Below are 25,371 nucleotides of genomic sequence, written 5' to 3'. Positions count from 1 at the left end.
CAAATTGAAATCAGAAGGGAGGGATTCTGCTTTGACAAGTTTCAAGGATACAGGATGAGACTGCCTCAGGCCCACCCTGTGTGACTCCGAAAAAGACAGCTGTAAGGCAATTAGCAACGTTTCATCACGTTTATTGTTGGTGGATAGAAAAAACGTTCTTTAATTAAGCCCTGCTTCTCACATCACTGTTGTGACTAAAAAATGAACGCTGGCCCGCAGGTGTTCCTCAGGTTGAGTGCGATTCGCTTCCTGCAGGTGACCTTGAGCACCAGCAGCGCCCGGCTGCAGCGCGACCCGACGGGGCCTTGGCGTTGTGCGAGCCCGTTGTGTGCCCGGCCCGTCCCGGGACAGGAGGCAGCGCCGGCACCGAGCCGTGCGAGGGAGCACAGGCGGGACGGGGCCGCCACCAGCACCCGAGGCCAGCTCTGCCCCGCTCGCTGCGGGAGCTGGCGGTCCGCCTGCCCCAGCCGCTGTTTGCGCTGAGCGGCACCGAGGGACGCCCCTGGGGGCCGGGGCAGGCTTCCTAGCGCGGGGCACCGCCGCCGCGGGCACCCGCCGGGCTGAGCCCACGCCGCTGCTAAGGGGCAGCCCGCTGGCGGCGGAGGCGAGCAGAACCCGAAGCCGAGCCCGGCTCCCAAAATGGCAGCGCGGCGCTGCCAAGCCCGCGGGCCCGGGCCCCGCGCGGCCGCTCCCAGCCCCCGGGGCCGGCCCCGAGCCGCAGCCCCCAGTGCGCCGCGAACAATGGGCGGCGGCCGCCAGGGGGGGCGGCGCGCGGCCCGCCCCGGCGCCGCACCGAGCGCACGGATCCGCGGCGCGGCGCGCACGCCTAAAGTAGTCCGCCTTTGTTCCGCGAGGGGCAGCGGCTCGCCGCCACCTGTGTTCCTCCGCCGCCGCGCCGCCCCGCCCCCCGGCCGAGGAGCTGCCTGGCGGCGCGGGGGCGGGGCGGCGGCGGCCCTTTGTGCTCCCACAATGCACCAGCGGCTCCTCCGCGGGAAACAAAAATGGCGAGGGGCTGCGCCGCGGCCGGGCTGGCCCTGAGGCGGCTCTGAGCCGAGCCCTGCCCTGCCCTGCCCGCGGCGCCGCCGCTCGGGGGGTCCCGCCGCGCACCGAGGGGCCCGGGCCGCCGGGGGGGCCGCTGCCGCGCTCGGCGATTTCCCTGCATGAGGCGGTTGGCACCACTGGGGGGACCGAATGAGGTGAGGGGGGAGGAGGAAGGAGGGGCGGCGGGGGAGGGAAGGAAGCGGAGGAAGGGACGGGAAGGGAAGGGAAGGGGGCGGCAGCCCGGGCCCCGCAGCGCCCCCATCCCCGCCCCGAGGGCTGGGGGGGCCCGGGGGGGTCCGCGGGGCCGCAACAAAGGGAGGGGGGCGGCGGGCGGGGGCCTCGCACCGGCTGCGCCCCGTCTCTGTATTTTTTTTTCCCTCGCCCTCGGTCCGTGGGCATTGCCCGAAATGGCTCCGTGCGCTCACGTGCGGAGGCAGCGACACAAAAGAGGCGGCGGCGGTGCTGGCCGCTCGCTCGGTGCCTCAGCCCCGGCTGTGTCAGCAGCGCGGCCGGCGGCGTGCTCTGCGGGGCGCTGCCTCGGGAGCCGCCGGGCAACGCGTGTCCGCCGCGGGGAGGCAGGGCCGGTGCTCCTGGCAGCCGGGCGGAACAATGCGGCTCGGTGCTGGGCGCTCCGGGCGGCCCCGGGGCGCTGCGAGCAGGAGGAGGCCGCGGGCTGCAGGAAGGGCCCGCGGGCAGGCAGCAAAACGCCCTGCTCGGCCCCTGCGGCTCTGGCGCTTGGGCCCAGCTCCTGGCTCGGAAAGGCCGCACACAGCGATGGATGATTGCATGTTGTGTTTTTTTTTTTTTTTTTTTTTTTTTTTTTGTGCTTTACAGTGTAAGGGAGCGTGATAAGTGTCTTGTAATTAAGCTTGCAAAAGCATGGAGTAGTAAGAAAACAGGTTCCCTGATTTTTGTTGTCTGTGATCAGGTTGCTAAAAGCTAACAACCTAATGTTTGTCCCTCTTCTGAGAGCTCAAATTACAAATCTCTTGGAAGAAAAGAAAAAGCATAGTTACAATAGTATTAGGAAATAGGCTAATACATCTAGTTTCTTTTTAAGGGAAAAGAGTACAAGGGGGTACAAAGATTGAAAATAAAATGTAAGAAAGATAATAATGAAGTAGTGAGAGAGAAGCATGGCTCTTTGCAAGGAGCTACAAGCTAGTGAAACGCGCATTACAGTGAGAGTTTAGCAGTCATGCGTTCTGCAGTTAACCCACATTTTGTCAGTTATATGAAAGACAACTCCGAGAAACCACATATCTACTCCAGGACGAATTGGCTTGGTGTAGTTGGTAAATGTTGGCTTGGTGTAGTTGGTTAGCAGTTGAGGTGTGTGTATATATTCCAACTGGCTGAAGGTGATACACGTGGCTAGTTAGTATCAAGACTGAACTCAGAAACCCTAGTTCGTCACTGCATTAGGGGATCAGGTGAAGTATGAGAAGACTTACTGTAACAAGTAGCTGCAGTTCATTTTGCTATTAAGCAGTGGGCATCTGTATTTCCTGGAGGTAGGTGTGAATAAAGATAGTACCTGAGACACTTACAGTTGCTTTAAACCACGTTTTGCGCAACTAACATGGGGAGTAGAGGAAGAAGTTTGGATGGAAGAACCAAGTAAGTGAAAGCCAGAATGAATTCTACTTGGCTTGTGATTTGACAGCACTTCTTGTGTGACTGCCTCTGAGCTTGCTGCAGTTGGTTTCACCTTCTTTACAGACCTTCCTTGCAGGAAATGGAGGGGATGTGTGTCTTTGAGTAAAGCACAATAGGAGAATTATTATAAAACCACAGCTATTGCTGGAGGGTCTTTGGGCAAGGTGATACCTGTTAGTGGAAGTACTGAAACTAGTTTAATTTGCACCTTAAACAACCTACCTTTTAGGCTGATGGCTTTTTCCTAGAAGGTAGAATCTCTATTGTTGAGTGAAGTCTGAAAGGCTTGATTTTCTATGAGAGATGTTACTAGTGATGAGTGTTCCTGTTGAGTCTGGACATATTTTGTTCACTAACTAAAATACCTGGAGATAATACTTTATTTTTTATGTTTTAGTTAGACTTATATCTGAAAGGTTTCTTATAAGAACTGGCTCTTATGAGTGCTGCATGGTAATAAATTCAAAATAAATCTATCTTAATGAGTTTTGATCACCTGTGTTTTTTTGTTTTTTTTTTTTTCCTCCAGTGCAAGTCAGCATGTTGTCTGTAATCTCTACAGCCTGGGTGCCTGCCCATTCTATACTCCCTTAGGTGTGTTGCTGGGCATGCTGTATTTGGATACTGTGGAAACCCAGAAGGCAGTTGTTATGTTCAAGGGCGTGTTAAGTATATGTTTAAGGGAAGATCTGATTTGAGAACCTGATGCTCTTCTCTCCTTAATGCTACCTTCTGCCTCTTCTTGTGTATAAACACATGATCAGTCCCAAACAAATGGGGTGGTACACGGCTACCCCATCCAACCTCCCTAGGTACTACTGTATGCAGGGAAATCTGTTCTTCCTTAATGAAGACTTAAGGACTAATACTTTAACTTTACATGTCAAACACAATTAAAATACCTCCAGTTATTTCTTGAAGGATGACTTGATCAAATAAAACCAAAATCAGAAATGTTTGTGTTGTTACAGAGCTATGTGGCTGCTGGGATAAATGCATTCTTCCTTTTCCTGTTACGAATTGGTCCTGTTAAGGAGAGTCATACTTCATAAGATCAGAAGATGATTTGGGGAAGTCCCCAGTTCTGCTCAGTGCATCTTCAGCCACCAGAACAGGTTGTTCAAGGACCTACTCAGTCAGCCCTTGAAAGCCTTCAGTGATGGAGGCTGCACGACCTCCCTAGGCCTCTGTTTCACTGTTAAACTGTCTTTACGGGGGAAAATTTCTCCCCTATGTTCATCAGAACATCTTTCTTCCACTTACAGTGGAAGTTTCTTACACTTCCACTACATGAAGGCCTGTCTTTCTGCCTTGTGCTACTGTGAAGAGACTAATTCCATCTTGCTAATCCTCCCATAGACTGCAGTTACGTCTCTCTGAAGCCATTTCTTCTGCAGGCCAAATAAGTCCAGCTCCTTCAGCCTTTTCTCACAGGCCAAGTGCTCCAGTCTTTGACCATCTTGGTAGCCCTATGGCGACCACATGCTAGTTTTGTATCTTACTTTGCACTTGGAAACCCCAAATGTGATATCCTTCATGCTCAGAGTTCTGAGTAGAAGGGAACAGTCATTTCCCTTCAGTCTTCTGGCCAAGCTTCTTCCTAGTGCTCAGTTCATGGACTTAACTGCTAATCAGCTGAATTGGCTTCTGCCTCTTAGTTTTTAGTACCACTTTTTTGGAGAAAGGTGAAATTTAGTACTTCTATCATGTAATGTGATGGATATATTTTTGAAAGGACAGAAATACTTAAGAGAAAATACTAGTGAAAATGTTCTGTCATTAGTACAAAATTATTTAAAGTGTGTAACCATACAGAGTAATTTGGAGCGAAAATCACAGCCAAAATGATGGCAAGTCTTTTTTTTTTAAATGATTAAAAAACACAGCCACCCTATTGGGATAGCAATGTAAGTGATTATGCATGGAAATCACTTCTGATGATGATGAATACTATTATGTTATGCCCAAGTAGTGCTGGGAAGTAAACAAGTTAAAAATTCTCATCTTGCTACTATGGAGCAGCTCATCTAGCAAGTGGTTGCCCTGAAACCTTCATGCTGAAGTCTTCATGCTTTAAATGATACTTTAACCTCCCCTCCCTCAAAGGATTTGTTTAGCATGGCTTGCTGGAGTGGGCTTCCAATGGGCTTGCTGCGCATGTTTAAATAAGAATGTGAACTTGACTCGTATGGAACCGTGGGACCAGGTGGGCTGCCTTCAGGAGCACGCAAGTAACTGATGTTCTTGTCGGGCTGCTTTTTGTCATCTGAGGTAGTGGAGAACAAGGATAGTCAGCGATGACTAGAGATAGCAAATGTTAAACCCATCTTCAGGACAGGCCAAAACGTCAACACAGGAACCACAGGTTGCTTAGCCTCACTTGGTTTAGTGGAACAACTTTGAGAATGTATTTCTTTTCCCACAACCATTGCTATTTATTTTTCTAGGTTGAGGTATGCCTAGGTTTGATTTTGATTATCCTTTTTTCCTGCACTTTAGTGATGTGGCTTAGGCTTTTCATCATACTACAACATAAAGTAGTGTGGAAGTAAGGTGCTAAAAGCACACCTTGTAGATGTTCTGTGACAGCACATTGGAAGTAGCTCCATGAATCAGTACAAAAGGACAGACTGTGCTTAGATATGTGTTGGAGCTTCTGCTTATAAGTATAGCAACTTCCTAATACCATAGTGTGTAGAGCAGTGTGGAACAGTGCCTACTGCAACAAATTTGCCACTATCACAAGCAAAGTGAACTTCCTAGGTTTTTTGGATCAAACTGATTTTAAGTTTGGATTTGGGGCAAGCGTGGGAAGTATCCTACTATGTCTGCCTTCGCTCATGGCCCAGCAGAATCTTTTTGTTTGGGGAAAGGGGTATTGCTGCCACAGTGAGCCAGTATTTTGGGTTGGAACTAGATCATCTTCAAGGTCCCTTCCAGATGGAGCCATTCTATTATTCTAATATTGTTCAGTGTTAGATCTGATAAGTAGGAGAGATGGTGCAAGGAAGGGAGAAGAAAAATGCAGTTGCAAGCTAGCAGCTGCATTGGAAGAATGGATTTGGACTTGATTGCGCAGTGTTGGGTAAATGAGCTAAGACTGTGACTTCCAGAAGAGATTAATTCCCTTTTTCTGCCACCCTCTGGCTGTGAGCTCTTGCTGCTTACCTGCTGTTCACCTGTCTGGTCACCTTTGCGAGGTGCTTGAACTCGTTTAATGTATCAGAAAAGTAATCCACAATAAGGGGGGAGAAAATGGATAGGAAGCTTATGGAGAAGTCAGCCTGTTATCCCAGAGCTGGTGGGAGGGGAGCAAGCTGCTGTGTTGGATCAGTCACACGGAACTGTCCTGCTTGGTGTGTTCCCAGTCTTTGTTAGCTCCCCCCCCCACTTTGGTCCCCGTGAGATGCTGACTGTCCTGTGTTAAAGAGCAGAACAGACTGCTGGCATTTTACAACCCTTATTCATAGCTGAGGGTGTGTTTTGGTTTTTTAAAGGTTAATGGAAGCATACATTTCATCTAATTCTAGATACAACGATTGAAACTGAAAGGGTGAAGTTACTTCTGATCAGAACATAAAATTATCTCTAGTTATTATAAGAGAGGAAGGTCTAGTGAATGAACTTGTGTGATGTCACCTCTTCCAGTTCTGAGGCAGCTTTGGGACCTATGAGTTGTCTCAATAGGATGCAGTGTGTGTATACAAGTAAATATTAAGAATGTGTGCCGTTTCTAGACTGAGGTCCTTCTAAACCTGCTGGACTATCCAAGCTTGGCTTCCCTGCAGTGGGGTTGTATATACTGGGAATAAACAAATTATTTCCAGGTCTCCTCCTATAAGTTCTCAGTGAATTTAAAGTTCCTGTTAATGTTTTGGATGCTTAATTGCTAACAATGTTTTGAATTGTTTTTCAAAACATGGGCTCATTGGGTAATGATCACCTGTAACTGGTGAAGTATTTGTGAATCACGCAGTCCTTCTGAAACAAGCTTCTTGAAATTGCCTGGGCTGTCAGCGAGATGCTCTGTGCTTAGTGGTATGCTCTGGCAGTGCCAGCTGAGGGAGTTCCTGTCCCAAGCTGTTTGTTTGCCTTTGCTCTGTTTTGCTGACAAACTATTCTGTGAAACTAGCAAGCAAACTGAGCTGCCAGGAGAAATGATGGCAGAGTTCTTCCTAACAGCAGTGCTTCAGAGCAGCTGTTGAAACTGAAGAAGTACAGCAGTATGAGTGACCTACACTGGTACTTGGAAACAGGACATTTGGAACTGAGAGGGTGAATGCTGCCATCCTCTTCCCATCTTTTCTGCCTGGCTTCCCTAAGTCTTCTTATAGGGCTTTTGGGGAGAAATGGGAGTCAGAGGCACCGTGTGAACATTCAGACTTTCTAACCTCCAGTGAAGATACCTGGCAAGTTCTAATTTCGATTTTAGTAGATACAATGCTATGAATAGGTTGTCATGGTTCAGTACACATACTGACCCAGATTTAGGTAGCTTACTTTCTGAGGAAATTTGCCATTCCAGTTGACAAAGAATGACAATGACCTCCTCCTACTGTAGCGTGTTACTGTAACTTAATTCATTATGTAGATGAGTAGAAGGGCTTCTGCCCTTGAGAATATCTAGGGTTATGGTCAAGACCCTGAGGTGAAAAAAATGAGTGTTCTCAGTACTTGATGAGATTACCTTATGAAGGAATGGTCAAAGGGCATTTCCTATTTTGAAGCATATTTCAACATGCAGACTGAATTCCCCTACTACTGAAGAATTACATGGGTATGTAAGTACTTTCTTTGGACTTCAAGTGCTTGAATAAGAGTAGAACCACAGCATATAAACAGTATTGAATAAAAGATAAAAAGATATAATGCTTAAGTTGGACATTCTGTATTACATGCAACATAGATCAGTTGTGCAAGTTAAATTAGGTAAAGTTTTTATATTAGATGTATTTTTTTGGGGAGAGAGAGAAGTAAGACATCGAATATTCTGCAGTGAGAAGTGCTAGAAGGGAAATCAAGATGGTGAGTAAATTGTTACTTAAATGTTACTAATTTTGTTGGTAATCCTATAAATTGGTGGGAAGATGCTATGGAGGTAGCATTAGGGAAGACCTGAAAGGAAGTTCCTTAGAAGTGTGGAACACTTAGATCAGTTTCAAAATGGCAAGGAATTAATGCAACTTGCATTTTCATTTAATGTCCTATAAATTGATTGTAATGGTTAGTGTAACTTTCTGGTAAGGGTTTGGTAATTAAAATCAACCAGTTAAAACAGTGGCTGTTTCCACTTGATCTCCAGTAAAACACTGAGGACAAGTTTCACTGAGAAGGAATTTCTGATTCATGCGGAAAGCAACTGCGAAGCTTGATGGCAGCTGTCTGCTTGTTTTCCAACTAACCCTGTTTTCTGTCTACACATCAAGTTACACCCGAAACTGCCTCGGCAGGAGCTACTTATGGAGCTGTTCGGTCATCACTTCAGCAGCATCGTCTCCCATAGGAGCGGGCAGCGTGGACAGGGGAGAGGTGTTGCTCTATTGGCTCAGACCTTCATGGAGTCAGGATTCTTTGGTGTTTGAAGCATCTACTGTGAGCTTAGGCTGTTGTGTGAGGCCATGTATAGGCTCCTTGTAGAAGTGCTCTGTACTAGGAAATGATGCAGTAGGCACTTAAGTTAGTTAAGTTATACTTTGGAATTATTGGGACAAATTTTTCTGTACTAAGGAAGTCTTCACAAGCACGTGATCATTTCTTTTGTAAAACTCAAAGTATTTTGCTTGTTGATTTGCTTTTTTTAATTGGAAATGTGTACTAGATTATATAATAAATGACTCGACTGTCTTTTTGCTTACTGTGTCCAAGATCTTTCAGACCCTTGTCATGTGCTGTTATAGAAGAGACACTGTTACTACTTTTCAGCCACTTTCTCTAGTCCTATAAATCAAACTGAATAAAAAGCTGGAAAGAAAACCTTTGAATGTCTAGAAGAGTTGTTCTGTCAATATACGCGTTAAACTGTGTCAGGGTACACCAGACTAGTCAATTTGCTTTGGGTGATTTAGAATACCCACTGCATTTTATTGACCTGTTTAATAAGCTAAATCAAGCTTATAGATGAGATGATATAACTTGTAGTATCAGAATACTTTGATACTTCCTAATGATGAATCCTTTCAAAAAAAAAAAAAAAAAAAAACAGGTTATAGTTTCACAGCTATTTCTAGGTTGGTTTGAACTAACCTTGCCTAGCCTTCGAACATTGCTTGCTTTATGCCAGCTTGGGCATTTATGTAATCAGAGGAGTTGGGGAATTGAAATTTTAATTCTCATCCTCAGGTTACTGGCTAGTTTCAAACCCTGTTTGGTACTTGGGTATGTAAATGCTTGTACAGATACAAAGGAGAGAACAGAAGGTGGCCAGCAACAAGTGTTAAGGGCTGATGGCATATTTCAAAGGCTTTTCCAAAAATTAAAGCTAATGCACAAGAGAAGGGATAAAATCTTGCAGTGATGTACAGAAGATGGTGAGTTCAAATAATGAAGTACTTTGAGGATACAAGTTTATTTGGAATAATGCAGAAGGTGGCTGGCCAAACAGAAGAACTTCAAGCTACTGAGTAGCTGGGTAATGAAATGGCAAGTGAAATCCAATGCAAAGAAAACACACAGTGGGAAGAGAAACAGTAAGCTCTGGACTGACTGCAGTTAGAATGAGAATGTGGAGTTTCTAATAATTTGAAAATTTTTATGCAATGTCTGATGGCACTGCAATGATGGGGGAAAAGACTGCAAATGTTCTGATTAAGAAGCAAAATGACCCAGGCTAACAGGCTCAGGTACAGCAGTTCTCTTGTTATAAACTTACATTTTGAATGCTGCCTGCATCCCGGTGTCTTTGTCAGAGGCTGTAGTATCATAGAATCATATCCTAGAATGACTTGGGTTAGATGGTCTTTAAGGTTCCTTATAATTGCAACCCCTTGCTGTGGGCAGGATCACCTCCTACTAGATCAGGTTGCCCAGGGCCCCATCCAGCCTGGCCTTGAACACCTCCAGGGATGGAGCATCTGCAGCTTCTCGGTGCAGCCTCTTCTAGTGCCTCACCACCCTCATAGTAAAAATTTCCCTCAACCACTAATCTGAATCTCCCCTCTTTTAGTTTAATGTCGTTCCCCTTTGACCTGTCATTATCTGCCTGAGCAAAGAGTTGTTCTTCATCTTTTTTATTAATAAGCCCCCTGAAAGCTGCAATAAGGTCAAGCCTTCTCCAGGCTGAACATCCCCAGCTTTCTCAGCCTGTCCCAATAGGAGAGGTGCTCCAGCTCTCTGATCATCTTTGTGGCTTTCTCTGGACCTGCTCTAACAGCTCCGTATCCTCCTTGTGCTGGGCTGGGGATCCCAGACCTGCACACAGCACTCCAAGTGGGGCCTTGCAAGAGCAGAGCAGAAGGAAACAGTCACCTCCCTTGACCTGCTGGCTGCTCCGCTTTTGGTGCAGCAGGACTTCGGAAAAGCAGTGCTAATATTAAATAGCTTTCATTTGAGAAGCAGCAGAACTTATATTGTGGAATCATGAAGGGGGAAAAAGAAATGGCAATTCTAATAATTGTGTAAGTTGGATTTTATGTGTGAAAAAAGGCGAAAAGACCTCACACTTTTCCTTTCTTATTCTAATGTAAAAGTAAACTGTTTTACATTAGAAATATAACATGTAGAAGCCATTCCTGTGCTGGAAACCTCTACAGCTATGTTTAGTGGCAAAACATGTTACAGTATGGAGTGTATCTGAGTTAACTTGGACCTTGAGTTAGCATAATGCTCAACCTCCTGTTCCCCCATATGTCATATCTTACTACCCTGAGTAGCTAACTGCTGTACACCACATTAACTGCAGACTGATACTCTCAGTACTGGGGTAGTAGAATTGTCTTAGGACCCTTGGAATTTCCTTGGAATTCTAGAACTCTGACAGTGTCTACAGTGATAAGTATTTGCAGAAGCAATCCTCTGATTGTTTTGATGCGTTCTCTGATGCTTCTGGTACCCTTATGAAGAGATTCAGCAGAAAAGTTGAGTGTCTCCGTCCCTATCTATATTACTGTCATAGAAGATTCTTCTTTTATATAAAACTTAACCCTTTCAAATTTGTGGAGTCTTGTAGTTGCAGGGTCTGAAAATATGACCAGCTTCTTAGGTAACTGAAGTTCTGGAGGTAGCTAAGTGAATTGTATTGGTATATCATCAATATCTAAAATAACAGCTTTCTTACTTTACTATAGTTTTGTTTACATTTTCTCTTGCTTTTCTTCTTTCAGAGACTCTACAGCGGTGGGTAATTCACTGGTCCATAAGCGGTCTCCTTTACATCGAAGCCATAAGACCTCAGCATCCTTGACCAAGCTGTCGTTACGTGATGGGCAGAAAGCTAAAAACTGTGTAAATTTGAAGAAGGTCAGGATGTCCTAGCTAGATGGTCAGATGGCTTGTTTTATCTTGGAACTATCAAAAAGGTAAACAGTTGTTTAACTTCAATAGAGTCTTACAGTATATGTTGGTTAAATAAGCATTATTGTTTCACTTACTTAAGATTAAATATATTCTTCTACTTGGTCCTTTTACTCATGGTTTCCACTGTATTCATGTTTTTCAGATAAATAAACTGAAACAGAACTGCTTCATTATATTTGAAGACAGTTCCAAATCCTGGGTTCTCTGGAAGGACATACAAACAGGCAAGGACTTCAGTGAAGTAGTCATTGTTTGGTATTTTGTTTAGATTATATTATATCTGTTAAAATGATTGTATTGTATGCTTGTTTCCTAAAGAGCAACATAGTTTTAATGTGACCCAGGATCGTGAATTAAGCAAATTAAAAAACAAACAAAAACCTCACCTCTTTTCAAAAACTCTTTTCATTGAAGTTACTTTTTTGTTTGTTTGTTTTCCCATAACTATGTGCAGGAAGGGTAGAACACTTCTAAAAATAATCACATTTGTGTTTATTTGGATGGAAATAGAGTATAATTCTGTCTTAACAGAAAACTCCAGGACCTCATTTATACAGAGTTTGACTTCCTGTTGTTTTCAGATGAAACAGTGTAATGCAGAAAGAAACCAAAGACTGGAAGATCCTGCATTTGAATGGATTTTTCATGCTTAAAAATAACACCATACTCTTTCACATAAGAAAGTATGGGGGTATTCAAGTACTGTAAAGCAATGTTCAATTATCAAGTGAGATGTCTGTTTTATATTAACTTTGTTTTTTCAGATATTTTGCGACTAGCAGGTGCTTTAATAATCTAATGCTAGTAAAGCGTGGATGAGAATTTCAGCAAGTTTCATCTGATCATCTGAAAATCAGTTATTTTTACATGATGATGAAATAGTAATGGACAGCTGATCTTGCTCCTGCTGATTGTTGATATTTAAACACTTTGCTGAGAGGAAAAGCTTTGCATTCATAATAGCAAATGTTTTATTTCTGAGAAGATTTTGATTTTTTTATATGGCACTAAGTTACGATCTTTGAGTCATTTATAGTAACAGTCAAACGTTAGTTCATGAGTATGATAACATGTAGATTAAATAGCTTGTATTTTATTCCAGATTTTTACCCTGATATGTGGTGTAATTTAAGCAAGATGAACTTTTTTTTCCAGTCTAAAAGAAAACACTTCTCTTAACCTCTACCGTTCTTGTGTGCTTTTGTTTGCTTGCAGATATTTATAAGTAATAACATGTTTCCTAAGTGTGTTGTAAATTTAAAATTTAAAGCACTTTGGGCAGATCTATTAAAAAGACATGCACTGAACTGTGTGTATAGTATTTATAGGAAGATGCAAACTGCTTTGAACACAAAACACATCTGTCAATTGTCCAGATAGGATTTGTCGATGCAAATTTTTCAGTCTACTTTTATATTCTTTATTCAAATACTTAATTTTTGTTGTTTATATTGAGGAACCATAGAATATGGTTCTGAATTCTGTCTGAATTTAAGAAGAGATTGGACAGTGAACTTAGGCACATGGTCTGAACTTTTGGGTAGACCTGTGCGGTGTCAAGAGTTGGACTTGATGATCCTTAAGGGTCCCTTCCAACTCAGGATATTCTATGATTCTATGATTCTATGATAATACATAGTCAATAGGCAATATATAGCCTAATCTATCTGCAGCCTATGATAAGTGATGCAGATACTTAAGGTCTGTTCAAAATGTGTGAATTTATTTTTTGCTAGGGAGTTTGTCTCAGTAGCAATCTGTTTCTACAATTCATGGATCTGTAACTCATTACCAAAAAAAGATGTACGTGGTGATGGTTCCAACTGCAGATGTAGTCTGGGGGAGAAAAATCATACCTTTGTCTTTTTCTAGGAGCCACTGAAAGTGGGGAAATGGTCTGTACAATATGTCAGGAAGAGTATTCAGAAGCACCGAATGAAATGGTTATATGTGATAAATGTGGGCAAGGTAACTAGATTTTTTTCCTATTTCCTGCATTTTAAAAGACATTTGTTTCATGAAGGAGTATATTTACATGGCTATCAATGATTGCTCAACTGATCTTACAGCTCTTAGAGGCTATTAAAAATTCCGTGAATAATTATAATACATGCTAAAGTAACTAACACCTCTTCTGTAAGTAAAGCTACTTTTTTACTTAAAATTTAAATTTAAAGAAAATTTAAATTTTAGAGAAAATTTAAAGGACCATTTTGAATGTTACTGTTTTTTGGTCAGAGTTTTGGCACTTGGCAAAGGATAATGCATTATAGTTGGATTAAAATTATATATAGTTATTTTTCTTTTGCCTTTTTTTACCTTGGTTAATCGCACTTAATATAGGTTATCATCAGCTGTGTCACACACCAAATATTGATTCCAGTGTGATTGATTCAGATGATAAATGGCTCTGTCGACAGTGTGTTTTTGCAACAACAACAAAGGTACGTTCCTAGAAAAAACTTCTTAATATTCCCGGATTGCTCGCATAACTTGTTTGAATTTGAAACCAGCAAATAATACAGCATTTTTTCAGCAACTTCTCTTTTTAACTTTCATCTGGATGAAAAAGTTTTGTATTTTGGGAATTAATCTTTATTTTAGAAATAGGTGACATTCCTTTTTCATTTCATTTTTTGAAAATATGCTGGTATATTAAAGCATAAGGATGGGTGAAAGCACTGTATTTGATTATAGACAAACTTTTGTAACTTTCAAATTAAAGGATTTGAAAGTTTCTGGAATGTATGATTACTTTTGTAAACTAGTGTATTTATTTTGGCTCAGCGAGGTGGTGCGCTTAAGAAAGGACCAAATGCCAAAGCACTGCAAGTCATGAAACAAACATTACCATATAATGCAACAGACCTTGAGTGGGACGCAGGCCATAAAACTAATGTCCAGCAGTGCTACTGCTATTGTGGAGGACCTGGAGAGTAAGTAAACAGATAACTATGCAAGAACTTTTCTCCATAATAAAGCTGCAAACGTTGACCCTGATCCTGTAGACGTGTACATTGGCTGTTTCTGTTATATATGCTATTAAAGTTGATGTGGAGTGGAATTTTTAATCACTCATACTGTTATTTTAAAATATCTTCTGGGAAATACATTATTAATGTCTTTCATCTTCCCATTCAATTTGTTTTAATTTTGTCATGTGACATCATATAAAACAAGCCCTTCTACAACAAACAGTAATACGATTTTGTTGCGTTGCTATTGCTGTATGATGGAGGTCAGAGCATCAACTGCAGATCACTCCTGATCTTGCAGTTGTAGACAGCGTTTTTGATGTTAACACACCTGTCATTAGTCAGAAATGTAAATGTATCTGGACGTCAGTTTTATTAAATACAGTTAGATAAACAGCTGTATTTATTGTGAAGTTCTCTGGATATTTTTTGAAAGACAAGCTTATAAAACATAACCTAAGTTTGCATATGTATAAACAGTGACACACTGAAAAAAGGAGTATTTTGTTGCCTCTTATTGTCTAGATTTGCACAGGTGCTACGCTGTCTGTGTTCATATGAATAAAGTTATGTTGAGTTGTTCCCTTACATCAGGGTCAGAATTAACACAATGTAGGATACTATGAGGTAGGATCCTGTCTGATTCTACTTCAACATGATGTCCTGTATTGCAGCTATTACCATAAGCAGCTGGCTCTTTTTTCTCATAACGGCATTATAGAGTCCTTCCTTGGTTCTTCCATTTCCAAGAATGAGGAGATCTAAGTAGATAGAAATGAATACTGTGGTGTCCTGCATGGGTTAGTGAATGAGTAAAGTAGCACTGAAGATTTGAAGTCAAGGCAAGTAAGAGTCCCACAAAGAAGTAAAGCTTTTGGTGTTGGAACTAGGGATCTTAACATCCCTTCCAACCCAATCCATTCTATGATTGATCTTGAGTTTATACTCACATAGCAGAACTTTGAGAATTTTGCAGACTTACAAAAAAAGTAACTTTCAAATTTGCATGGTTCTTTTTCTCAAGGAGAAGGTAGAAAAAGGTCAAAAAAAAAAAAAAAAGCCTAAACTGAGGCTCAGTTTGAGGATTCAAATAGTTGAACCCTCAGAACAAATGTTTGTGATGTATGCGACTGTTGTTGCTTTAGAAAATGACAAGGAGCTAATCTAGTATGTGAGAAGGCATTTAAATGTTAAATGGATTTCTTTAATTCTTATAATCAAGATTTAAAAGGTCAGAGGAAATGCAATTATATATTTTTAAAAAATAATACTTTTACTATTTTTTTTAATTATTATTTAGTTCTCTTTCTAGTCATACTTTTCTAGTAATGGTTCATTGTGAAATTGTGTTACTAAAATGTTCATATCTGTATTTCAGTAACACGGGTGACTCTTATAAATAGCGAAAGTTTGGGTCAGAAGATCCATTGCTATTTAATTTAAATTGCAATGGTTCTTTGTTACATTTAACATGTCTTGTTTTTCTTTCTGTTGGTGAAGCTGGTATTAAAGATGTTGCAGTGCTGCAAAGGTAAGCAGTGGTTCCATGAGGCTTTGCGTGCAGTGCCTCCAAAAGCCCATGCTTTTTGGTGACAGGTAAGAAACTTGAACGTACTTTATGGTTGTCTTTATTTAAAATGTGGAGGAGTATGTCATAGGTGACGCTTTTATTAAGGCATCTGTAATACATCAGTATTTTCCAAAGCATGTGGGTGAGTTATAACCTAGAAGTTATAGAAAATTGAAGATGTGTTCAGGTGCCAAAAAAATGCTCTTTGTCATCGTCTTTTAAAAAGGAAAAAAAAGGAGGCAGAGAAGACATACGTGTTGGCTGTAGGAAGACCTAGAAACAGTGTGAAAATATACCATTAGTGGAATGGGGAAACAAAACATTTTTTCTGACTGTTTCCCTTGTTCCATTGTCTGTAACACATCAGTGCTCCTGTCTCCAATCCAGCTTGCCTGGGTAACACCAGCCTCTTTTCCAGCTCATACAGGGGAACTGGAGGAACAGGAGGGATAATTAGATGACAACTCGTTACGTCCTCTGTTGATGTGTGATGAGTGGAGAGCAAAGGAAACGAGGAAAGGGACACTTGTCTGTGCTTTTGTTTTAAAGGAATTTAGAGTAGTTGGAGCAGATAAAAGAGAGAATTTGAGAAAGTAATTGAGGAGCATCTCATTATATTTTCTTCTACCCCTCAGTTGTACTGAAATGTTTTGTGTGAAGGAACCAAATTAAGACCTAGGAAGTGCTCCTTTAAACACATGCTTACACTTGTGCACAGGGCTTCTCATTTGATTGAATGGAATGGGGACAGTGAGGAACATCTTTACCAATATAGTCACAGGTTGAGGAAGCTAAGTTTGAAGACATTGGAGCATAAAATCGACGAAGTAGAGATAGCTGTATCAGGTAGAAGACAGGGTACATCTTAGAAGCTGATGGTGGTGGATGAAAGGACTATCAAATGCTGTATGGCTGGGTTTCTAGACTGCTAGCTTTTCATTTTTCCCCAATCTGTCCTTTAAAAAAAAAAAAAAACAAAAAAAAAAAAAACAAAAAAAACAAGTGAAGAGTCTTGTCAGGAATGATGAGGGTGGTAGCTCATAATAAGTAATATGTTAAATATTTTTTGTGTGTGTGCTTCTATACAGGACACCTACCACCTAGTCACACATATATGTACATTGTATATGTTTTTAGGTTTTATACGTTCATTTGCTCAGTTTGCAGTTCTGGACCAGAATACCTCAAGCGTTTGCCCCTTAAGATGGTAAGTGAAGTTTAAAACAAACCCGAAAGGTGAGTTGTGTACATGGTGTGGTTTTTTTGGTTTTTGTTTTTTTTTGTCTCATTAAAAAAAACAAAGGAAATTCACTTGCTGTCTTGAGTTGTTTCCTGAGTTGTTCTTGTATGAACTGGGACAGTTTTCTTTTCAAAGTGTATCATAAATGCACGAACATATTTGCAATTGCATTCACTTAGGATTTATTCCTGGAATTTTTCACGTAAATTTGAAAATAAATACTTGTTTCTGTATGTGAAGTTTGAGAACCTGAACAAAAGTCTTTTTGCAGGTTTAGAGTCTTTGTTGTTAGATGAGCCAAAGGTACAGAGTACAATAGTAAGCATCTTGACACATTTTATAGTAGTTTCCTTGATGAGATGTAATATATAGTTGTAGTTTGAAGTCTTTTAACTGTAGCTTGTATTAGAAATAATTAGAAATTAATTAATATATACCCAGTTTAATGGGTATATATGCTATCAAATATAAGATGGAAATGACCTTGTTAAATGTTAATTCGTGATATACTTGTATAAATTTAGAATTATTTAAATGTAATGTGGTTTAAACCAGTTTTGGAGTTAAAAGAGCATCATGAAAATGAGGTGAGGCAGAAATGAAAGTACAATTCAAAGCTGAAGCAGTCACATTGGGAAGAAAAAGGGTAGGAGATTTCATAATGTTGTTTCCTGGACTGAGTGTTTTAAGTTACGCTTTGTGTTTGTCTAACTATATTGTGCTCATCTTTTATCCTAAATTATTTCAAAGAAAAGCAATTGGGTAAAACTTTTTGTGTTGATTTTGATTCAAATATTTCTGAATTCTAGGGTAGATATAGCACATCTATGCCTTTACAACCTAAGTGTTATTCATAAGAAGAAATACTTTGACTCGGAGCTTGAACTCATGGCATACATTAATGAAAACTGGGATAGATTGCATCCTGGTGAGGTAAGTAGTTGGAATACTATATTTTTTCCCCCTCACTCCTGAGTCCTGAAGGTCAGTGGGAGTTTAGGGACCTATGAACTGCTTTATGGAGCTTATTAAATCTATTATTACCATAAAATCTGGTAATTCAAATGATGAGAAGATCATCTTCAATTTCCTTGCAAAAATTGCATGTTTGAGTAGTGTATGTTTTTCTGAGCAATGGAATTTCTAAAGTGACCCACTGAACTATTAGTTTGTTGTTTGCATGGCAGCTTTATTTTTTATACTCAACTGTTTATTCTGTGGCATACATGTTTTGCTTTTCTTTTGTAACTGTCTCGTAGTTCTTTGATATTTTCATGCGTGCAGACCAGAAAATGTAGAAAATATAGAACTGAATGCAGAGTATATTTAGTATGAAGACATCAGAGTCTCTTAGGTGTAAAATCTGACAAATTATTATAAGAAACATTTAGTCTTTCCTCCCTCAATCCAAGCACGAGTGGTCAATTCAATCTGCCAGACTTCAATCTTTCCATCCATTTGACTCACTAAACAGTTATCTTAGGGAGGGGAGATTGAGAATTAGAAAACTCACCTCTCTAAGTGGTACTTTTAATTCCTTAACCAATGCTTCTATACCTTCATTGAAACTTCAGTCACCTGGCTACATTTTTTGATGAATAGATTTTGAGTAATTGTGTAAAAGCTGTAAGAAATCTTCAAGACTGTTTATTCTGATAAACTTCTAAATATCTTTCATGAAGTTGGGAAAAATCATATCCTGAAAAATTTGAGGCAAGTTTTTTTGTTAATCTGGTTTCTTTATTGAGCAAAAACTAGTTGCAGAAAGAATAACATATATGGTACTAATGGTAAGAGTTTTCTAAGAATGACAAGCTAAGAAAATTACAAAAATGACATACTTCTCTAGCTGGTTAGAGCTGAATAAGAGATAAAGCTTTTTATTATTGATAAGCTAGAATTAATTGGTGGAATTGTGAGAGCTCTGAAGTCAGTATTTTTATCATGTTACTACCTATGATACAATAAAAATATTGCTATTTTCTATAGCTAAGTGTTGCAGAGTTGCAAGACCTGTGGAAAGCAGTGGATTGTACTAACTGCATATGTTAAAGATGCCTAAAAGCAGTTGTTACTTTGTGAAAAATCAGTCAAATTTCTCTCCTAACTTTGGTAGTCAACTAGAATGACTGTGAATCTTGCCCTAAATTATATTAAAAGATTGTTTGTGGGTTTTTGAGTTTATATTTAGCTTTTAGAAGTGCTCAAGGGTTAAACATGCTAGCTCTTCTGTCTGGTCACCATTTTATTCTTTAGAAAGTGTGTGAGGGCTTTTTTTGGGCTGCAGGTGTTGTACAGTCTTCTCTGCAGTATCCATACTGAGAGTGAAACTTTATCAACTGTTCATCATCAGCTCTATAATCGAAGATAGATTAACTGCAGATCCAATTGGATATAAATTCTGGAGCATTCTGGCATGACAGCTGAAAATATGGTAGTTTCACAGCTACTTTAAAAAATAGCTGTCTAATACAAAAATAATACTGTAGACTCTATTACATAAATGTTATGTCTGCTTTATAGTCACCAGTGCAGGCAAAAAATGGGAATTAGGTCCAGTAGCAGGATTTTGGTTAAAATAATCAACAATAAAATAATTAAGTTTTTGTGCCAATGTAGTTGTACTCTGCTTGCAATCTCACTTCGTTTGGACATACTTAATGCTACTGAGGAACTCTTGTTAGCAGCCTTGGGAGGGCAGACTAGTATTATATTATTTGAGTATACTAAAATACTTCTAAGAGAAGTTTTTCTTGTAATTCTTAAAAGTAAAAGTTAAATTATTTGGCCTGGGCCTAATTCTAATATAAATTCTATGGATGTGAACTGCAGAATGTATGAGGTAATGGCCTAATACCCTTTTGGGGTTAGGCAGTTTCCACAAGTAATACTTATAAATGTACTTCAATCCAAATCTATAGTTTTAGTGACTCAAAGTAACTGGAATCTTTCTATTATTGAAGAATTCGTCAGGTTAAATGATTTCTTAATACTTCACAGCTGGCAGATACACCGAAATCTGAAAGATATGAGCATGTACTGGAGGCATTAAATGATTACAAGACCATGTAAGTTGTTGGTATTTTTTGTTCTAAACGTTTGCAGTTTTATTGTTTGTAATTTCCAGTTTCCTTTGCTCAGTCAACCTGATAATTGCTGTGGCTGTGGATAATACTGACATTTTGAATACTGTTTCTATAACATCCCAGTCCTATTTGAGTGGAACCCAGATTATGAGAAAATTTTTAATTTCCATCCTCTTCCGAATTCTCATTCTGTATTTCAGACTGAGGATTGCATTAGAGGAAGAGGGTGAATAAAATAGCATTAGGATGAGTATTATAATTTTACCATCGATTTGTTTTGTCTGACCATCTATATGTATTTGCATATTGTTTTCCTTGGAGTCAGAATTCTAACAATTAACTTAAAATCATCTAGGTTTATGTCTGGAAAGGAAATAAAGAAAAAGAAGCATTTGTTTGGCTTGAGAATTCGTGTTCCTCCTGTGCCACCAAATGCTGCTTTAAAGGCTGAGAAAGAACCGGAAGGAACTTCTCATGAGTTCAAAATTAAAGGCAGAAAATCATCTAAACCAATTCCTGATGTGAGGTAAAATAATCCAAAGGTTTTAGCAATGTTATGGTAAACTGGAATTATTTGCAGTATATTTTGGTACCTATAAAAAAGTCCTTTTCATTGTTTAATGAACATTTATTTAAATAACTGTAAAGGTGGACAGCTATTTGTACACTTTGCAAATATTTTAAGTTTTAAATTGATCTAGCTGTATATTTTCCTTTAAGGTGATTATGAGAACAATGTCTTCAAGCTTATTGGTTTTCCATTATGATCCTTCTGAAAAAACTTGGTATTTAGCAGTAAGAACAATACAAAGTATCCCATCTTTGCTGCCACTGGGGAGACATATCTCTTGCCTTTCTGGTGTGTTTATGCAATGATATTAACTGTATTTTTAAACAGAAAGTATGATGTGAAGCTATATCTTACATTAGTACATCTCTTTTACCAAGTGTGATCATATGAGTAAATGACATTTAACATGTGTCCATTCCTCTTCAACATTAGGGAATCCGTAATGTCACCAGAAGGATCTTGTATCCATTGTGTTATTCTAGAGACAAAATGTGTGGCTTTTACATGACAATTTTGGTTCACCAAAAGCTTATTTAGCACAATCTTTATTCATTGTCAAAGGAAAACATTTATTCACTGAAAACTATCTTCAATAATACAGAACAAAATATAAATTTTCTTCTAGGGAATTAAGTAATGGTATAGAAAGAAAGGGGAAAAAAAAATCAGTAGGTCGTCCACCTGGTCCCTATACAAGAAAAATGATTCACAAAACTCCAGAGTCGTCTCCTCTGGTAAGGTTTTGGATATATTTCTTTTCTTTTGCTGTAACTGGATTATAATTTTTGACGAAAAATATAACCAGTTAATCTAAATCATGATATCCCTCCCCATTTACCCTAAAACAAAACTGATGAGCAATTCAAACTTGATCTGAAATACTTTGTTTTTCTCCTTAGGATAACGAACCAGTTCCAGTGATAGAGAACCCAGCCTTGGAATTACCCTGCTCTGTTGGGTAAATTTAAAAACAAAACAAAACAAAAAAAACCTCTGTAAAGCTATTTTAACAACATGCCATTTGTTTGTTTGCTTCTGAAATGTCAGCTGAGTTTTTAATATAACATTACATTACTTTCATTACATGGCAACCCTTATCTTGCATACCAGGAAATCTGATGGAGCTGCACATTCATCCAATACCTCAGATGTAGAATCCACAGGTGCTGCCAGTATGAAAGAAACTACCTCATCTAGCATTTCCAGACATTATAGGTAATTGTACAATTACTCTATCTGCTATAACGATTAAGAGATTTAATATATTCATTTTTAAAAGACTTTCAGAAGGAAATCTTCAGAGGAATGTTCAGGGGAACAGAAAGCAAACAGTTCAGCAGTAGTTCACCTTTAATAAACAGAAGTTGTAGAAATAGTACAAGAGGTATCTTGCCAAGCATGATGTTTAATGTTCTAAGTCTGGTTTCTTGAAGAGCAAGGTTGTGTTATACTTTCAGTGAGTTTTGAACCTTCTGGCTAACTTTGACTAAATCCAAGACAGGTAGTTTCAAAGAGATTGCATTTTAACAAGCTTCAAGAAGATGCCACTTGGATGAGAGAAACCCAGAATAGCAACATGTTTGTAGTAAGGCAGGCAATTTTCTAATCATCTGTACTCTAGACACTTCCAGTGCTGCGTGGCTCTTCTTTCTGTCTTGTCTTTAATTGAAGTTTTGGTAAAGCAAAGCTAGAAGATAAGGTGGGAGATTGAAAAATGTTGTGTAATGATGTGAAATAGAGATAAGGATACTCTGGAACTGGTTGGAGAAGGACTAAGGACCTAACACTAAGGAAGTGGAAATTCACTGGGATTTGGTATAATGAGCTACTGAGATGCAGAGCTATAAATTGGCTGGGGGAATCTAAAGAAATAAGACAAAAGAAAACTTTCTTCACAACACAGGTCTTTTTTTGTACTAACTGCTGTTCTTCGTAATGTAAAATGCATACTTAAATTACTTTACAGAAAAGAAGTCAACTCCACAAACACTTTCTGAGCTTAATTTTATAATAATGGTCAGAAAAGAACCGATATGTAACCCAGATTAATTTTAGCAGCTTTTGTTTTGGTAGGTTTCTGTATTCATGTTAAAGAACAGTAAGTATGCTGCTATTTTTACAGTCTAATAGAGCATGAAGTATTTTTGGCACAGTCTGCATAATAGCTGTGACCACATTTATGACAATAAATTGGTACTGAATTTTACTCTCTTGTGGTACATTATTCCTCAGTCTGTGTATTGGTGGATGGATCCTCAGTCTACATATTTTCTCCTGTCTTTCTGGTTCATGCTATTGAGTCCTTTCGCAGGGATCTTTGTGTGCATTATTGCTACAAATAATCTGTCTTCAAAAACTCTTCTGCCTTACAGAACGCTGAAACAATTACCTAAGGACTTAAGTCACTGTCTTGTATTTTTGCAGTTTATTCCATTCTTTGTTATGTTAAAAAGATGCCCTTTTTTCCTCATGATGTTACGTAACAGACTTGAACATCAAAGTAAGCATACTGTTTAATTTAGGACTTGTTTTAGAATATGGAAATTCTAGATGTAGGTTTTTACATAAGGTTTTATATCTTGGATAATTAATATTTGGATGATGGTTTATTCTTGGATAATGCCAGAAGCTCCTGTTTTCATTACCAGATACAAATCTGTGAGTTTTCAATATACATATTTTCCTGGCCAAATACAACAAATCTTTGGAATGTCAAATGTGTACTATAAGAAATAGTCATGTAGAATAGATTTTTCAATTCTTTGTTCACATGTCAAAGTTTTAATTTGCTGAGATATATTCAGCTTGGGAAAAAAAGTATGCATACATTCCTTCTTCTACTTATGGCCATCAAGTCACAAACTCTTACAGTACAGCTTTGTTTTGTAATTGAATGTGATACCTGTGTGAGAAAGCTGTATTTTTAATTTACAAATCTAAGCACATTTGGGGCAGATTCCTGTGAAGAAATTTGTTTTCATTTGGGATTCATCTGTATCGAAATACTTTCTTACCATAACCAGGCATAAGCTAGTATCATTGGTTAAATTTGTACAATTTTTCTTATGTAAATTTGGCAAGTGCCATGTCATCTCCTAACTAGTCATCGTTACCTATAGGTAACAACTACTATTATCACTGAAATAATAGAGCAAAAGTTGTGATTTGAGTTGTGTGGGAATAACTGATGATAAAAGATACATTTTGAATGTTTTTTTCTTAGAGTTAATGCTGGCGTATTTTTTTAATAGTTTATCTGACTCGAGAAAAAGGACTCGTACAGGAAGAACTTGGCCTGCTGCAATACCACATTTGAGAAGAAGAGGTCGCTTTCCACGAAAAGCACTCCAGACTCAAAATTCAGAGATTGTAAAAGATGATGAGAGCAAGGAAGATTACCAGTATGATGAACTCAATACAGAGATACTTAATAACTTAGCAGATCAGGAGTTACAGCTCAATCATCTAAAGAACTCAATTACTAGTTATTTTGGTGCAGCAGGTAGAATAGCTTGTGGTGAAAAATACCGTGTGTTGGCTCGTCGGGTGACACTTGATGGAAAGGTGCAGTATCTTGTGGAGTGGGAAGGAGCAACTGCATCCTGACTGTAGGACTGAACATTATGTTCACTGCACTGTCATCTGTAAGTACAGTTCATAACGCAGAGCCACGAGAGAAGCGTGTCTTTAAATGTTTCTAAAAACAAAACAAAAAACCAATTTAGCCTTAACATGTAATTGTTATCATTACAGCTCTTGTGATAAAGACTTATCTTTTTAAAATCTGATCTGAAACTTAAATTTTTTAATCTGAACATTGTTAGATTGTTTTAGGTTGGGATATTTTGGGTTACAATTGCTTAAAAATGTGCATGGTGTTTAAAAAAAAAAAAAAAAAAAGACATTTTCTAGAGAACATTCCATGGATACAGTTATTGTGATTTAGAGAAAATATTATGTAGATAGCACAAATCTTTGAAAAATTTTGGTTTGTTTTCTTACCCAAATGTTTGCAGAAATGTATTTCTATTTCAATACTTTCTAGATTTCATAAGTGCAGTGTATATAATGCCTACTGAAGACTGTAAAATACTGAAGTTTTCTTTCAAACAAAGTGTAAAAAAAAAAAGGAAAAAAAAATATATTGAGCCTGTAAATTGCTCTGTGACCAGACTTCATTGTCTTCTTAATATATTCTTTTGTGTGTGTGTGTGTGTGCGCGTGTGTGTATATACATATGTATATATGCACACACTCCCTTGTGTGTGTATATATATGTGTGATTGTGACCTATGCAATACAAATTATGGGATTGGTCAGCTTCTGAGTATACATCCCATAATTCTTTTTTCAGGAATAGTTGCCAGTATTTACACAGCAGCATTTCTTCTCAGGCTTATTGGGTGCTGTTGCTTTCTGTGTACTAAGGAAAAGTGTCAAACCAGTGCAGCGTGTTCTGGCAATGGGTGCAGTCATTGATGTTCATATGCCCTAGGTAATATATTCCATTATTTTTCATGTGACTTAACTATTAAAACCAATGCAGGATTTTAACTACTAGAAATAACATTTTTAAAGTTATTGTGGCACCTTGATTGTAACTTTTGTGTCCCAGTTATAAACTAAGTTGACAGGAAACGCACACAAGATTCCTAAATACCTGTAGTTCACAGTCTTGTTTTGATAAAGGTAGTATGAACAAAGTGTGTTATTGCACA

General features: G+C 39.2%; 1 protein-coding gene across 1 annotated transcript; it reads left to right on the top strand.

The window, feature by feature from the left end:
- Nucleotides 1-1,113: 1,113 nt before the first annotated feature.
- On the top strand, nucleotides 1,114-24,821 carry MTF2 (metal response element binding transcription factor 2). Its single transcript, XM_032192144.1, is given in 17 exon segments — nucleotides 1,114-1,196; nucleotides 11,019-11,213; nucleotides 11,354-11,435; nucleotides 13,084-13,179; nucleotides 13,555-13,655; nucleotides 13,999-14,147; nucleotides 15,687-15,691; nucleotides 15,694-15,740; nucleotides 15,742-15,782; nucleotides 16,894-16,967; nucleotides 17,811-17,929; nucleotides 19,997-20,064; nucleotides 20,438-20,608; nucleotides 21,279-21,387; nucleotides 21,553-21,611; nucleotides 21,764-21,868; nucleotides 23,905-24,821. Coding segments are annotated over 14 exon segments (1,479 nt in total). The 5' UTR covers nucleotides 1,114-1,196; nucleotides 11,019-11,213; nucleotides 11,354-11,435; nucleotides 13,084-13,103; the 3' UTR covers nucleotides 24,260-24,821.
- Nucleotides 24,822-25,371: the final 550 nt, after the last annotated feature.

The sequence above is a fragment of the Aythya fuligula genome, chromosome 8 (assembly GCF_009819795.1).
Source record: "Aythya fuligula isolate bAytFul2 chromosome 8, bAytFul2.pri, whole genome shotgun sequence".
NCBI lineage: Eukaryota > Metazoa > Chordata > Aves > Anseriformes > Anatidae > Aythya > Aythya fuligula.
The sequence above is the reverse complement of the archived record's forward strand: the minus strand, read 5'-3'. Positions and strand labels throughout refer to the sequence as shown.